Source organism: Corylus avellana, chromosome ca5, assembly GCF_901000735.1.
Source record: "Corylus avellana chromosome ca5, CavTom2PMs-1.0".
NCBI classification, from domain to species: Eukaryota; Viridiplantae; Streptophyta; class Magnoliopsida; order Fagales; family Betulaceae; genus Corylus; species Corylus avellana.
The window spans coordinates 9043898-9060591 of NC_081545.1; the positions used below are offsets into that span (position 1 = coordinate 9043898).

General features: G+C 36.5%; 1 protein-coding gene across 1 annotated transcript; it reads right to left on the bottom strand.

Annotated features, from left to right (window-relative positions):
• Window positions 1–8230: 8230 nt before the first annotated feature.
• Window positions 8231–9630, bottom strand: LOC132182342 (desmethylxanthohumol 6'-O-methyltransferase-like). The gene is made up of 2 exons (XM_059595559.1): window positions 8825–9630; window positions 8231–8592 (listed from the first exon to the last, which is right to left on the bottom strand). The coding sequence occupies exons 1-2, from the start codon at window positions 9584–9586 to the stop codon at window positions 8293–8295; spliced, it is 1062 nt and encodes a 353-aa protein (XP_059451542.1). The 5' UTR covers window positions 9587–9630; the 3' UTR covers window positions 8231–8292.
• Between the last annotated feature and the right edge of the window lie 7064 nt (window positions 9631–16694).

Sequence of the window (16694 nt, forward strand, 5' to 3'; positions counted from 1 at the left end):
TTCTAGGGTTTTCTTAGTATATCCAGCATGTGAGATTTAAAAGTTAACTAAAAGCGGACATATATTTCAATTCTAAGGGTTTGTTTGAATTTGCAGTTCTAAAATATACAATTTAAAAAATTGTGATTTAAAAAACATGTTTAGTAAAATTGTAATTTGGCCTTCGAGATCACAATTTACCCTTTAAAATTGTTCATTTTTAAAAAAGTATCATTTTCCTGCAATTTGAAAATACATATTTTGTTATGTTTTTAAATCGCAAAAAAGGCACTCTCAAATGTTTCACATTCTATTATTCAAATTCCTTCTATGTGTTTTTTTTTTTGCTTGAAAAATCGTGGAGTTGTACTCTAATGCTCCATTTGTTTCGCCATAAAATGATTTCTAGAAAATGTTTTTCATATTTTCGGGTGTTTGGTGGGACGTAAAATAATAGTCAACGGAAAATATTTTCTATTTGACCGAAAATTCTTCTTTAATTTTTCAAAAAATGGTTTCCATTTTTGAAAACAGTAAACCATTTTTCGAGTTTGAGTATTTCATTCTCAATTCAACCGAGCCCGCCAAGACCCGCTCGAGACTCCACAGGACCTGCCGGGAACCTCCCTGGGACTCGCCCAAGACCTGCTCGGGACTTGACCAGGACTCTGCCCAAGACCCAATCGAACCTGCCCGGGACCTCGTTAGGACCTTGCCTGGACTCACCCGAGATCCCTCCAGGACCCACTCGAGACTTGACCTGGACCCTACAGGGACTTGATCGAGACCCAAATCGGACCCCCCTAGGACCTGTCGAGACTTGACAGAGACCCAGGACCCCACCTGGGACCTGCATAGGACTTTGCCAAGACCTGCCCGAGACCTTGCCGGTACTTGACCAGGACTTGCCTGAGACCTGTACGGGACCCTGCCGGGACCTGACGTCAGAAAATATTTTCGGCAGAAAACATTTTCCTAGAAAATGATTTCTTAGAAAATATTTTCCGGTATTTGGCATGTAAGGAAAATTAGGCGGGTTTGGGTCAGATCCCTGACGTCAGAAAATGTTTTCAACAGAAAACATTTTCCAGTATTTGGTGTGTACGGAAAATCATATTAAACTCCAAATTACGAAAATGTCCGTGTCAGGTCATGGGTAGGATCCCGACCTGATCTCGCCAGGTCCCGATAGGGTCTAGGCGCGGTTCGGGCGAGTCGCAATCAGGTCCTTGCGGGACTCGGTTAGGACATACACCTCTAAGACTTGGTCAGGACATTTTTGTAATTTAGAATTTAATATAATTTAATCAAAATATATAAAAAAAATTTTTAAAAAAAAATCATGATTTTCCGTACGTGCCAAACACCATAAAATGTTTTACAGTAAATCATTTTCCAGGAAAATATTTTCTGTTGAAAATATTTTTACAGAAAGCATTTTACGTCGAAACAAACGGAGCCTAAATTCAAATCACATCAAAAGTCAATAAATATTTTTTCAGGAGTTTTTTTAATTAAATTGAACTTTAATACTCCAGTCATCCTAAATTTTTTGTTTATCTTGGAAATGTCCAGCTTTTTTGAAGTAGAAAAAACGCCAATTTCTAAAATCACCCTATCTCTTTTAAATAAAATAAAAACGTACAAAGATATTCTTTTTCAAATTTTGTTCATTTCCGTTACAAAGTAGATAACATTTTGGGACATTTAAAAGGAAATATTAGATATATTGGATAGAGGGAGTAATTATTCTTGACAATAGAAAAATATTAGGAGTAATGATATGAGGGGGACTAAAGTCCTCCAAAATGTGACGTGACTTTTAAAATCACCATTGAATTTTAAATGATCATTATTAAATTTTGATCTATTGGTGATCTTAAATGTCATATCACATTTGAGAAGACTCTAGGAAGACTCTTAGTCCTTCTTAATTCATTACTCAAATATTAGATATAACTACTTCCTAGAATACTTGATTTAATGTCACTAATATAGCTCGTATCCCCAAAATTAAGAGTCCTAATGTGACTAATTCGGGCCTATTAGCATTTGTAATGTCATATATAAAATTATTTATAAACTTTTGGCTAATAGACTGAAGGAGTTGCTCCCCTTTATTATTTTGCATAATCAAAGTGCATTCATCCCTAGTAGATTAATTTCTGACAATATTTTAATAGCCTATGAGTACACTCCATGCAAACCAGATTTTGGGGAAAAGTGGAATATATAGGGATTAAACTAGATATGAGCAAAACATATGATATAGTGAAATGAAATTTTTTAGAGGCTGTGATGCGGAGAATGGATTTTTCTAGTAGGTGGATAAAGCATACTATGGTGTGAATACGGACGGTATCATATATTGTTGTTGTTGTAAATGGAGGTCCGGTTTGAAGAATTGTTCCAATTAGAGGGATTCGGCGAGGGGACCTCATATCCTCATATCTTTTCCTCATTTGTGCGGAGGTGCTAGGCTCTCTCCTTCAACATGCTGAAAAAACATGTAGCATTTCTAGTGTACCAACGTCGAAACGTGGGCCTCGACTTAGCCACTTTTTTCTTTTTTTTTTTTTTTCGCGGATGACAACTTATTATTCTGTAAAGCAAATTCTGTAGATTGGCAAAGAGTAATGAGACTGCTGGTAAAGTATGAAAGTGCATCTGGTCAGAAGCTTAATAAGAAAAGAAAAGAAAAGAAAAAAAAAAAAAAAAATTGTCGCTTTGCTTGAGTAGAAACACAAGGACAGAACGGAGAAACGAAATCATTTAGCTTTCTAGTTTCCAAACCATGCATCGATATGAAAAATATCTTGGTCTCCCAACGCTTGTAGGAAAGTCGTGGGCTAAAGCTTTTAAAGGTATTAAGGATAGGGTGTGGAATAGATTAAACAGCTGGAAGGCTAAGTTCTTATCTCAGGCAGGGAAGGAAATCCATTTAAAAGTAGTGGTTCAAGCCATTCCCACTTATGGTATGAGTATCTTTCAACTACTCGTTGGTTTATGCAAGGAGATTAATAGGCTGATGCAAAAATTTGGTGGGTGCACCAAGAAAATGATGCCAAAATTCATTGGATGAGCTGGGAGCGTATGAGTTTTTTGAAGGCCCAAGGAGGAGGATTGGGATTTTGACATCTGGTACGTTTAAATAAAGCTCTTCTTCCAAAACAATTGTGTTGTTTATTGCAAAATCCTAATTCATTGGTAGGTCAAGTTCTTAAATCTAAATATTATCCACAATCCAGTACTTTGGATGATAATTTGGGTAAAAGACCATCTTTTGCTTGGAGAAGCTTGATGTCCGCTAGTGATGTTTTCAAAAATGGGCTCACATGGCGTGTGGATGATGGGCGAGATATACGGATTTGGGGGGACAAATGACTTCTAGCTCCAATATCCTTTTTGGTTCAATCTCCTGGAAAGATGTTAGCAGAAGATGCAAGAGTCTCAGAACTCATTGATCAAGACGCAAAGTGGAGGAAAACCCATTTAACCAACACGATCTTTCAAGAGGAAGCTCAAATTATTTGTCAAATTCCTCTATGCCCAGTCCCATCAAGAAATTTACTAATATCCAAGGGCAGGTCAAATGGTGTATTTTCAGTGAGAAGCGTATCATATGGAAAAGGAAGCGCAATCTATGAGAGGAGGAGGGGGGTTCGGCAAAGAAATGGGAACACAATTTGGAAGACGATTTGGACTTTCAAATTCCCAAATGCAGTTAAAATGTTCATGTGGAGAGCGTACAACGATCTCCTCCCCACAAAACAGAACCTTTTGCGAAAGGGGTGGTTAATGATTGTAAAGGATAATCCCTCATCAACAATTTTGAATTCAAATATTCAAGATATACAAAATAAGAGGAATGTTTAAATACATCCTCTTTAGATAAGATAATATCATTTTGTAATTAGTTAAAGATAGGATTGTAATCCTAAAGCAAGTACATGTTGTTACATTGTAAACATATTTTATCTATATATACAAACTGCCTATACCAATTGAAGGTAAGGTACCAAAGCATAAATTCTTGAGTAATTAACATGGTATCAGAGCTCTAAAAGACCAACTTCAAAAAAAATTTTCCTGTTTTTCCTCTTCTCTTTTGCAAACCTCACCTCTCATGGCTTCCACTGTTCCTACAACTTCTACCATTATCACCTTCACAAATTTCAACCCCATTAAGCTCACTCAAGACAATTACCTTACATAGCTACCTCAAATTGTCCCTCATCTTAAAGGTGGCAATTTGTTTGGTTACGTCGATGGCACCATTCCCTGCACACCACCTACTGTAACCATTACAAAAGATGGAGTTTCTTCCACTGAACCAGATCCAGCGTTTCTGCATTGGAACATGCAAGACCAAGTCATTCTTGGGGCTATTACTTTTGCCCTCTCAATCAAGATTATCTCTCACATCATGCGCTGCACCACATTCAAGCACGCCTAGACCACCTTGGAAACCCTGTTCAAGTCTCAATCCAATGCTCGTCTCCTACAAGTGCAATTAAAATATTCACTTTGAAGAAAGGAAATTTGTCAATTGCTGATTATTATCACTATTTTTAGACAATTAGTGATGCTCTTGCTGCCGTGAATAAACCGCTCACTAATTTGGAGCAACAAGCGTTCCTCCTCGGAGGACTTGGATCCGAATATGATCCATTTATCTTCTCTGTTACAACCAGAGTTGAACCTCTTTCTATAGAGGAAATTTATGGCCATTTACTGGCTCATGTAATGCGGCTAGAACAGATACAACCCACTCTTGACATCTCCGATGCTGGTGTGAATTTTGTCTCTTGGAATTCCAGCCATCGTGGAGGACGTGGTTGACGTGGCTCCTACCACTCATCCGGCCGATCCCACTTCAATGGCCCATCTAGAAATTATCGTGGCAGGGGGCGACAATACTCATCAAATTCTAGTCATGGATCATCAAGCCATGGTTCTTCCACTACACAGCTCCTTTGCCAAATCTGTAACCGAAATGGCCATGTCGCTTTGGATTGTAACCAACGATATGATGATCAGCCATCAAACCATAATCAGCCTTCCAACCATGATCAACCATCAAATCATGAGTCAATTTCCAATGCAGGCTTATTTCTCTACACCGTCTAGTGGCCTATATCCAAACTGGTACCCTAACTCAGTAGCAACCCATCACCTCACATCTGATCTCAAAAACTTGACCTTCCGTTTATCAAACTACAATGGATCTGACCAAGTTCACATGTGTAATGGTAAAGGATTAAACATCCACAACATTGGTGACACCCTACTTTCATCTCCCACAACCTCTTTTTTGTTACACAATGTTTTACATGTTCCTTCAATTACCAAAAATTTGCTTTTTGTTCACAAATTCACTCTTGAAAAAAATACTTACATTGAATTTCATCCATGGCATTTTTTTGTGAAGGAACAGGGGTCGGGGAAAATTCTTCTTCAAGGCCGTAATGATGGCGGCTTATACAAGCTTCCTGTCATGGCCTCTCCTCATCCATCACCCTCCAGTAGTCGTTCATTTTCTTCAAAAAATAATTTGAGTTCTTCCTCTATGTCACCAAAGTTTGCTTCTGCAATGGTTGGAGTTCATACATCACCTCTCAACTGGCACGCACGGCTTGGGCATCCAGCTTTTAAAATTTGTTCTAGTGTTTTATCAAAATTTAGTTTACCAATTTCTCAAAATAATCAGCTTTTGACTTATCCTACAGGTCACATGTCAAAAAACAAGTAGCTGTCTTTTTCCTTGTCCCCTACTCGTGTACATTACCCTCTAGAATTGATCTACACCGATGTATGGGGACCATCTCCTATGCATTCAACTACTGGAAATAAATTTTATGTCTCCTTTTTAGATGCCAACAGTAAATATACATGGTTGTTTCCTATGCCTCACAAGAGTGATGTTTGCACAATTTTCTTGCAATTTCAAAAAAATGTTGAGCGTTATTTTAATTCTAAAGTAAAAATTGTTCAATTTGATTGGGGGGTGAATATCGCTCTCTCAGTAAAATTCTTCAAAATATGGGAATCTCTCATCATCTTTCATGCCCCCACACCGACCAACAAAATGGTGCTGTGGAGCGAGAACATTGTCACATAGTCGAAATAGGTTTAGCCTTACTCTCTCATGCCCATGTTCTTCGTGAATATTGGGATTATGCTTTTCAAACTGCCTGTTATCTCATAAATCGTATGCCCACACTCCTGCTCAAAAATTTGTCACCTTATCAAATTATGTTTCGTATTTCTCCGGATTATAAACTTTTACGTATTTTTTAGTGTACCTATTGGCCAAACTTACGTCTTTATAATTCCAACAAACTTCAACCTCGTTCTGTGCAGTATGTTTTCCTAGGCTACAGTCTTCGTCATAAGGGCTATCAGTGTCTAAATCCAAAATCTGGTCGTCTCTATATTTCAAGAGACATTTTTGAGGAAAAGAATTTTCCATTCTCTGTTTCAAACAATTTCTGCACATCTGACACATCCCAAATTTATCCTCTATCTACACCTACTTTGGCACACATACTAACTCCTTTATTTTCTCTTGATGCCCCACAATCTATGCATCACACTCAATCTCTCTCTCCTCACATGCATTTGTCTCCTACCACAACCCAACCTTATCCTCCTGAAACACAAGTACACCCTTTACATGACACATCTGACACAACCACACCCTTTCCATTCTCTGTTTCAAACAATTCCTGCACATCTGACACATCCCAAACTACATGACACATCATCCTCACACCTTATCTCCCCTTCCAACACGCCAAATCTGCCCCATATCTCCCCTTCAAAATGACACCACGTCTTTTCCATCTAGTTCCCATGAAACCACACGGATTCAACCCATTTCCCATGAAACCACCTAACCCTTATCCAGTTCTCATGAAACAACACAGTCATCTCCTAGTTTGCAATCAACCAAACCTGCTCCAAATACTCACCCCATGACTACAAGAGCCAAAAACAACATCACCAAACCAAAGAAATTTCACGATGATTCTCCCAAACACCCCCTTCCCCATGCTCTTTTGGTTGCAGGAAATCTCAAGGAGGTTAAACCTACGTGCTACTCTCAAGCTAGCACAGATGCAAACTAGCAAAAATTCTTGAGTAATTAACAATGATGCTAGTTGTCCTATATGCTAAAGGGAGGCTGAAACTATGAAACATATCATTTGGAGTCATCCGGCTGCACAAGATGTCTAGAGCTGCGGGTCTTTCTTTTGCTCCCGTAGTTGCCTCTTTGATTGGCCTTGTGATGTAGAAGACATTGAGCTTATGGTGGTGATGGCACGAAAAATTTGGTTTTGGAGAAATGCGGTGGTACATGGAGGAGATTTCACTCATCCTAACCAAGTTTATCACGAAGTGTAACTTTATAGATGAATTCCAAAGAGTTAATACTAAAGAAATGGACGAACGGAGCTCTACTCCGACGAACCACCCTAAGTATGTGCAAAGTTAATTGGTATGCAGCAGTTGATAGATCATGGACATATTGGGATTGGTAACATAGTTAGAGATCATGTGAGAAATGTAATAGCTGCACAGAGTACCATGCGAAATTGTTTCTTAGAACCTGCTGTTACTGACGCAACGACAACCATATACGCAGTGGATCTATGTAGGGAGATGGGATTGTTTGATATAATCTTAGAGGGAGAAGCCCTACAAATGGTTAATGCGGTCAAATAGGTGGATAAGAACTAGAGCAAGCTCGGACATTTAATTGATGGAATCAAAGAAGGTTTGTGTCAACCGAGGTCGTGGAGGATAGAACATATCAACAGGGGTGCGAATTCAACTGCATATAGTCTTGCTAAGGAAGCTATTTTAGATGTCATAGATAAATTTTAGATTAAAGAAATTTCAAATTGTATCTATAATACTGTAACTAGGGAGCTTTATACCCCTAATTGATTGATAGTTTATCACTAAAGCTCTCAATTTGTTTGTTAAAAAAAAAAATAAAAGACACATGATTTAGATCTTGAAATTGTAATTTTTCAAATTACGTTTCATGTATATATATATATATATATATATATAATAGCAAAATCCTGCAAGAGAGTTGGCCATAATTATGGCATTTGTCCTTTTAAATAAAATATATAAGCATAAAGCAAATTATTTTTACATAATTGATACGGTTCTTTTTTTTTTTTTTTTTTTTCCTTTTCTTTTCTTTTATTGATTTTATTTGTTTACAATAAAACCAGGCATCAAGCAACCCATGTGTTGTCCTGATGCCATCTTAACAACAGCAATTGTATTTCACTTTCAGTCGGGATAGGCCTCAATAATAGATGGTATGGTTGGAATTTTGATGATTTTGTAGCGACCAAAGCCTGCTTCCTCCAATAATTTCTTCCATTCAAGCTCTGTCCTCTCCTTTCCGCCAGTGCTGTGTGCCAGCATCAACAAATCGGACGCCATGCGAGTCTCATCAAATAAATCATTACCATCTTTCTCAAGAACGATATCAACAATAATAACCTTTCCATTCTTCTGCTGTATTGCTTTTCTGCAATTTTTCAAAATATTTATGCAATTTTCGTCACTCCAATCGTGTAGTACCCACTGCATCGACAAACAAATCCAATAATGTTTTAGTGTTGGGAAGGATATTGAAACTTTTATTACAAGTCTCTTACAAAAGATACTACTGCTATGTCAGTTTATAGAAAGGAAGTAGTAAAAGTTGAGTATTTGAACATTTTCCATAATATTTAAAGTCATAGATTATGATCTAAGGCATTAGCAATTATAGTGGACAAAAGAGGGAAAATGATCAAAAAGAAAAAATACATACCTTCATGAAAATTGCATCCGCATTAGGGATGGTGTCAAACATATCACCTCCAACATGGGAGACCCCCTCGTGCAAGGGTGCTGTGGCGACAACATGCGGCAGATCAAAGTTAATACCTTTGATGTGAGGATGTGCTTTAACAATCTCAGCAATCATCCCTCCCGTCCCACCTCCGACATCCACCAATGATCCCAAGCAACGAAACCCATCTTTGTATTCCTCCAGGATTCCCCTCATCACAATCTTGGCCGTACACGCCATGGCATCATTGAAGATGTTGTTGAACTCAGGATTTTTAGATGCAAAGTCCCAAATCTCACAGCCATGGGCCTTGTTGAACGCAATGCCCCCTTCTTTGACACATTGGCCAAGGCAATGCCACGGTGCCAATAGCCACGGATGGTTCTCCATCAACACCATTGGCGCTAGGCTCAGCTCAGCATCATGCAGAAGCCATTTTGACTTTTCTGTCAACCCGTAGAGTGTCTCCCCACCACCGTCCACTGGATGATGATGTTCGGTGAAGATATTTTTGCGGACTAATAATCTCATGATACGTGCGAAGTAGGGGATATCAGGAGATGATGAATCAATCTCAGAGGCTATTTGGCGCAAAGTAATAGGGCCGCCATGAGAGTGTATAATGTCAGCAATCCGGAGCTGCACGGCACATTTCAATGCCATAGAATCCACAAACCCGAACATTTGTTGCCAAATTTCGGCTTGGCCTTGTACCATTGTCTGTGTTTCTTTTGCTTCCATTTTCTCTCTCTCACTCTCACACACATGCCCAAATGAAGATAGAATGTATTGTGAGGTTAAAGATTGCTGCCTGTATATAAAGACTAAAAGGAGAAGTGATCATTTCTCAGTGGGACAGGCCGGTGGGGCATATTTAATTACGTGTTTGAAAACCATAATAAACGCACGGACCAGACCAAAGACTCGGTCCATATACGAACGTAGATGCAGGTAGGCGACGATTTATTCAGTGTAGATGAGAAGCAATCGTTCTCACATATGGTGCCAAACTGATGATGGGCAACTTGCTACCCGTCTTTGAGAAGACTGAAAAACTCCGATAGTATTTGAAATAAAATAAGAGAATAAATTAGAATTTTTACAAGACTCAAAGTCGTCTTTACCTTTGTATTGTTTCCTTTTGTAGTTATTATATATCCATATACCATCAAGGATGGAGGTTCAATGGCTTAAGAAAATTTTCAAGTGGTCAGGAGATGTGCTAGGATGTGGGTTCGAATTTCTACAATTGAGAATCCCCACATATATATGCTTGATTAGTATTAGCCGCATTGGATTCCCATTGGTGCCCTGGTGGGGCTGGGTCAAACTATGGCTTAGTCGGACATGAGGAAGCGCCTGCGGTTTCCACCGTCTAGGCTCCTTCTGTGCGGCTTCTAGTAAGTAGGTGCTTTTAAGTCTTGTTTTTTGGAAAAAACTTTATTTTTAAGCTTTTTCCAAAAGTATGTTTTTGTTATTTTTTTGGCTTTTTGGACCCTTAAAAGGGCTTTCAATTTTTTTTTACCAAACGGGTACTTTTTTCTTCAAATGAACTTTTTGAGTGTGAAATGAACTTTTAAGCCCTTCAAACGCACACCTAAACATGTCCTTAGGTTCGTATTACTGATTCATCTATCACTATCTTAAAATGTGAGATGAAGTACGTATGCTGAACACAAATCGAGCAATTTTTTAATTTTTTTTACATGTCTACACATTGGGTGGAAAAGGAGTTGGGGATTCGATCTCATGAATTCCGCTTCATAAGGTGTGATTTTCGGTCGATTCGATCTCATGAATTCTACTTCATGAGGTGTGATCTCCGGCCAATTAAACTACAATTTGAAGACCAAATCGATTAATTTTACCTAGCTTGTAAAGTCTAGTAGTTCCAATCACACTGTTTGCAAAAACGAAATGATTTGGGGACTAACTATAATGCGTTTCCTGTTTGTAATATATTAATCACATTTTAGATTGTCCGATAAAGTTCTGGTTTCACTTTTTGTAACAGCTGCCATCAAATTTATATGCTCTCTTTTATAATTGCAATTGGCCATAATTAGAGTCAGAAAGAGCCAAAAAGAGAATATATATATATATACACCACCAATCAATGGCGAAGCCAGACAAATTATATTGGGGGTGCCGCTAAAATATTTTTGACATCCTAAAATTTGTTTCTACCTTAAAAATTTGGTAATTCATACGAATATTAAAGGTTATTTAATCATTCAAATTAATAGTGAAATTAAATTATTGTTTAGTCAACGTTTATACGGATATAAGCAACAAAATAAACATTGAAAAAAAGTTCCATTCCCAATAGAAAAGTGTTCTAGTTTGCTATTGGCATGAGCAACAACAACAAAAATCCAAACAAGAACTTCAACAATCCAAATAACCATTCAAAATATTATGTAACTATCACAAATACATAATAATACAAATTACTTACGAAATAAACTTGAGCACAATTAATAGTATCTAAAAAAAAAATGAGTACCTTTCAGTAAATCAGAGGTATCTTGAGGGATTTCTTGAAAACAAATCAAACACAATAAGATCTAGCCGAATGATGTAACTAAATAAAAACAAATAATGAATTAGAAAAAGAAATGATGGAACAAAAAAAAAAGTTATCTTCTAAATTGTCTTTTAAACTTTCTCCCCACACTAATTAATTTTGTTACTTATATTTTAGTTTAAATTGTCTTCTATTAATTTTAGTACTTCACCTCCTCACGTATACTCCTCTATTTATTTATTTATTTTTATTTTTTTCCTTAAAATTCAACTTCACACCTTCTGGAATTTTGATGCTTACAAGTTACATCTATTCTCTTCATTTGTTTTTTTTTTCTTCCTTCAAATTCCACTCACTCACGCTTCTAGAATCTAAATTCTAAGGCCTATCTTCGTTTATTTTTTCGCTTTAGTTCTCCTCACCTTCTAGAATTTAATGCCTTTCTATTCTCTTTAATATTTTTTTTTCTACCTTTTTTTTTTTTCGTCCTTCAATCTTCAACAAGGTTGAAATATTAAAGAGAATAGAAAGGCATTAAATTCTAGAAGGTGTAAGGCCTATCTTCGTTTATTTTTTCGCTTTAGTTCTCCTCACCTTCTAGAATTTAATGCCTTTCTATTCTCTTTAATATTTTTTTTTCTACCTTTTGTTTTTTTCGTCCTTCAATCTTCAACAAGGTTGAAATTTCAATCTTCAACAAGATTGAAATTTCAATCTTTTACTTTTTTTTTTTTTTTTCTTCCTTCAATCTTTCAACGATTGAAATTTCAATTGAAGATTGAAATCGTTGAAAGATTGAAATTTCAATGTTTGGGGGTCCAAAGATTAAATAATAATAATAATAATAATAATAATAATAGAAAGGCATAGTTGAAGACTGAAAAAAAAAAATGCCTGCAAGCGAAAAAATAAACGAAAAAAAAAAATGCCAAACGAAAAAAAAAAATGCCTGCAAGGATTAGGCAAAATCCTTTGAACCTTTTTTATCTTCTTGTTTGTGGAAAGATGGGTTTCCATTTTTTTTTCATGATTCATTATAAATTTATAGTGATTATAAATAAGGCATAATTAAAAGTTCTCTAAGAATTTTCTTAATAATATTAACCATTCTCTTATGATAAATGCTATACATTTCAATTTTTTTTTCTTTCTCAAAAGTTGATTTTGAAATTATGTATCACAATTTTATGAGTTAGTGACACATTATTCAAAATAATAAATTTAATGAGATAATAACACATTATTTCAAAACTAACTTAAAAAAAAAAAAAAAAAAAAAGTATAGCACTTCTCTTCTCTTCTATTATATTCTTGCTACGTATTAAAAGTGGTTGTGTGAATAAGACAGACATAAAAGTTGTTGTGTCATAGGACAATATCAAGAGTTCATGAATATTATGTTTTGTTTTCGAGGTATATAATAGTAGCCACAAATATCCTAAAATCATAACCATTTCTCTTTTTTATATTTCTTTTTTTTTCATTTTAAGTGACTTTTGATTTTTTATTGTTCTCAATTCTTTTTTTTTTTCCTAAATGAACCAATAAAAAAATATATATTTGTTATATGATACTTATATGCTGGGTCAATCTTTCATAATTAAAATATTATGATCCCTTACAATTGGAAATTCCTGAAATTCTTTATGCCCTCCTGCAATTATTATTATTATTTGCTCCTCAACCTTGTGTACGTAAAAAATAAAAAATAAAAAAACACTTTTTTCATGTTAAGATATCAATTGCTATCATACTTTTTCTAACACGTCTCTATTTTTAAGTGAATGGTCAACAATTAAATTGTAGTGGAAAGATAGGACAGGAGGAATGCGTAAACCAGCTTCTTCTTTTTTGGCAAAAGTTAAGATGACGTAGATGTTTTATGATTGACCAAATTTTTCAAGCCAACCATACATTAAAAAAATATTTTATGGAAACGTTTTCCCTTGAAACAAATTGAGCCCTAGTTGTTATTCTATATTAATTATGATTATTATTATTATCTGCGTGTGAGTTGAAGACTGAATAGAGGAGTATGCGTGAGGAGGTGAAGTACTAAAATCTAAAATTAATAGAAGACAATTTAAACTAAAATATAAGTAACAAAATTAATTAGTGTGGGGAGAAAGTTTAGAAGACAATTTAGAAGATAACGACATTTTTTTTTTTTTTGGTGTTCCATCATTTCTTTTTCTAATTCATTATTTGTTTTTATTGGTTTCTATCATTCAGCTAGACCTTATTGTGTTTCATTTGTTTTCAAGAAATCCCTCAAGATACCTTTTATTTACTGAAAGGTACTCATTTTTCTTAGATACTATTAATTGTGCTCAAGTTTATTTCGTAAGTAGTTTATATTATTATGTGTTTGTGATAGTTAGATAATATTTTGAATGGTTATTTGGATTGTTGAAGTTCTTGTTTGGATTTTTGTTGTTGTTGCTCATGTCTATAGCAAACTAGAACACTTTTCTATTGGGAATAGAACTTTTTTTAAATTTTTATTTTGTTGCTTATATCCGTATAAACGTTGACTAAACAATAATTTCATTTCACTACAATAATTTAATTTCACTATTAATTTGAATGATTAAATAACCTTTAATATTTGTATGAATTACCAAATTTTTAGGGTAGAAAAAATTTTTAGGATGTCAAAAAAATTTTAGCGGCACCCTCAATATAAATTGTTAGGCTCTGCCACTGCCCCCAAAGACTAACGTGGCTCCGCCACTGCCATCAATGGCTGTTGTTAGAACAGTTTTCAACACGGTGGATGCGCTTTCTTCGGAATCTTCAATACGTCGTCGTGCACTCCAAATCACTACAAAAAAGACAACATTGTCAAGGGGTCCCCGGTTCCCCGGGGACACTCCGATACCAAAGTCAGAAAGTTTCTAACTCAATAATATGTGAGAATATTTCAGTATTCAAGATATCTTAGTACCTTGTGTCGGGGCCTATTTATAGGCTCGGAGAGATGAAGTAGACTTGGACTGGATCTTCTTATTTGAATTGGTTTGAAAGTCCAGAGTTGAGATAGAACTCAACAACTATCATGTAGAGATAAACATTCAACAGATATCATGTAGAGATAATCTTGAGTAGTCATCTTGTAAAGATAAGTAGGACGTCTTTATTCCAATATTATCCTAATTGGAATATAAGACTATCAATTAATTAAATAATCCTTGCTATTTAATTAATATTTTCATGGGCCTATCCTTGGCCATTGGGCCCAGAATTTGGTGGGCCTATAGTGTGAATTTATTCTCAACAGTTACCCCCCAATTCCCTTAGCCAAGGTATTTGGGTAATGGGAATTTAGTCAAAGCCTTCTGGCGGCTTGTTGTTTGACCTTGTCCGAGACTCATGTCTCCCTAGTGAATGTGCTTTGAGCTCGTTAGTTGGAGCTCTTCAGCTCTGTTTTTGGCATCACCTGAGTTCCCGGGAGCACCCCCAACTCTATCCTTTGCATGGGGGTTAAACCCGTCCTAGTTTCGAGATACCCATGGATCATGCCCGGATCCCTCTCCAAGTCGTCAAAATAATCCACACCTTGGAGTGATTCCTTGTTTTGTGACTGGATTGTCTCATGTTGCTTGTTTTTAGCCTAAGGTTGTCTCCTTGTCTCATGATTGCCGAGAGTACCCCCAATTATTTCCTTTGCCCGGGGGCTAAGCCTTGGTTCCCCGTTTGTCTTGGGATAGATCATTGTTTTTTACCGGGTTGTCTCCCGTTGATTGTTTTCGCCCAAGGTTGTCTCCTTGTCTTCTTGTTTTTTTACCGGGCTGTCTCCCGTTAATTGTTTTTGCCCAAGGTTTTCTCCTTGTCCTTGTTTATTGTCGGGTCCCTTTTTGTTTTTACCCAAGGTTTTCTCCTTGTCCTTGTTCTAGAGAGTTGTCTTCCTATCCTTGTTTTTGTCCAAGGTTTTCTCCTTGTCCTTGTTTTAGAGGGTTGTCTCCCTATCCTTGTTTTTGCCCAAGGTTTTCTCCTTGTTGCCGAGAATGAGTCTTCTTGTTTTTTACCGGGTTGTCTCCCGTTAATTGTTTTTAACCAAGGTTTTCTCCTTGTCTCCAATGGTGACATATCTGGGGTGACATACCCGGCTCTTCCTTTGCCATATCCGGGAGTGATATACCCGGTTCTTCTTTGAAATATCCGGGAGTGATATACCCGGTTCTTCCTTTTCCATATCCGGGAGTAATATACCCAGTTCTTCTTATTCGGGATAGAGTATGCCCGGAATGCAATAATTTGGAATAAGTATTACCTTATGCTCACAACCAATCGAAACCAAATTTGGAATTTAAACCAAAATAGCCTATTCCTAAGCAAAAATAGGAATATAAACTTGAACCAGGATAGCATATTCCTAAGCAAAAATAGGAATATAAACTTGAACCAAGATAGCATATTCCTAAGCAAAAATAGGAATATAAACTTGAACCAAAATAACCTATTCCTAAACCAAAATAGGAATATAAACTTAAATCAGGATAACCTATTCCTAAATCAGAACAGGAATATAAACTGAATAAGAAAAACCTGTTGTCAAATGCCAATTTTCTTCTCCAAATTCCTCCAACGTACAGCCTTTTGCATGCTATTATATTTTTTTTATTCTTCTTTTTCCTTTTCCTTTTCTTTCTTTTTCTTTTCTCTTTTTTTCTTTTTTCTTTCCTGCGCAGCACCTTTTTCTTTCTTTCTTTTCTTTTTCACAAGCCTCCCAGCACAGTAGCACGTTGTTGCAACTGGAGATCCGCGATGCCGCAGGTCGTGTGTTTGGGTCTCCGGCAGGGGCTGGACACCACACTGTTGGGCTTGGATTCTTTTGTGGTATTTTCGCGAACAGTAGCTACAATATTTGATCTGAGATTCCACTTGGTTGTGAACGTGGATCTGGGTCGTGGGAGGCAAATTTGTGCCTATCTGTTAACGACAAAGCAGATCTGCGAGTCTTTCCGGTTGGTTGTCACCGGAATGCGTGTTAACACCGTGATGAATTTTTTTTTTTTTTTATGAGAAACGAACAATCTTTCCCATAGACGGCGCCAAACTGTTAGAACAGTTTTCAACACGGTGGATGCGCTTTCTTCAGAATCTTCAATACGTCGTCGTGCACTTCAAATCACTACAAAAAAGACAACATTATCAAGGGGTCCCCGGTTCCCCGGGAACACTCCGATGTCAAAGTCAGAAAGTTTCTAACTCAATAATATGTGAGAATATTTCAGTATTCAAGATATCTTAGTACCTTGTGTCGGGGCCTATTTATAGGCTCGGAGAGATGAAGTAGACTTGGACTGGATCTTCTTATTT

Bases quoted from the DNA above. Each gene is read 5' to 3' on its own strand.
- LOC132182342 (XM_059595559.1), bottom strand. From the start codon at position 9,586: ATGGAAGCAAAAGAAACACAGACAATGGTACAAGGCCAAGCCGAAATT. The intron at 8,593-8,824 runs GTATGTATTTTT...TTGTCGATGCAG, and splicing joins CGGATGCAATTTTCATGAAG to TGGGTACTACACGATTGGAG.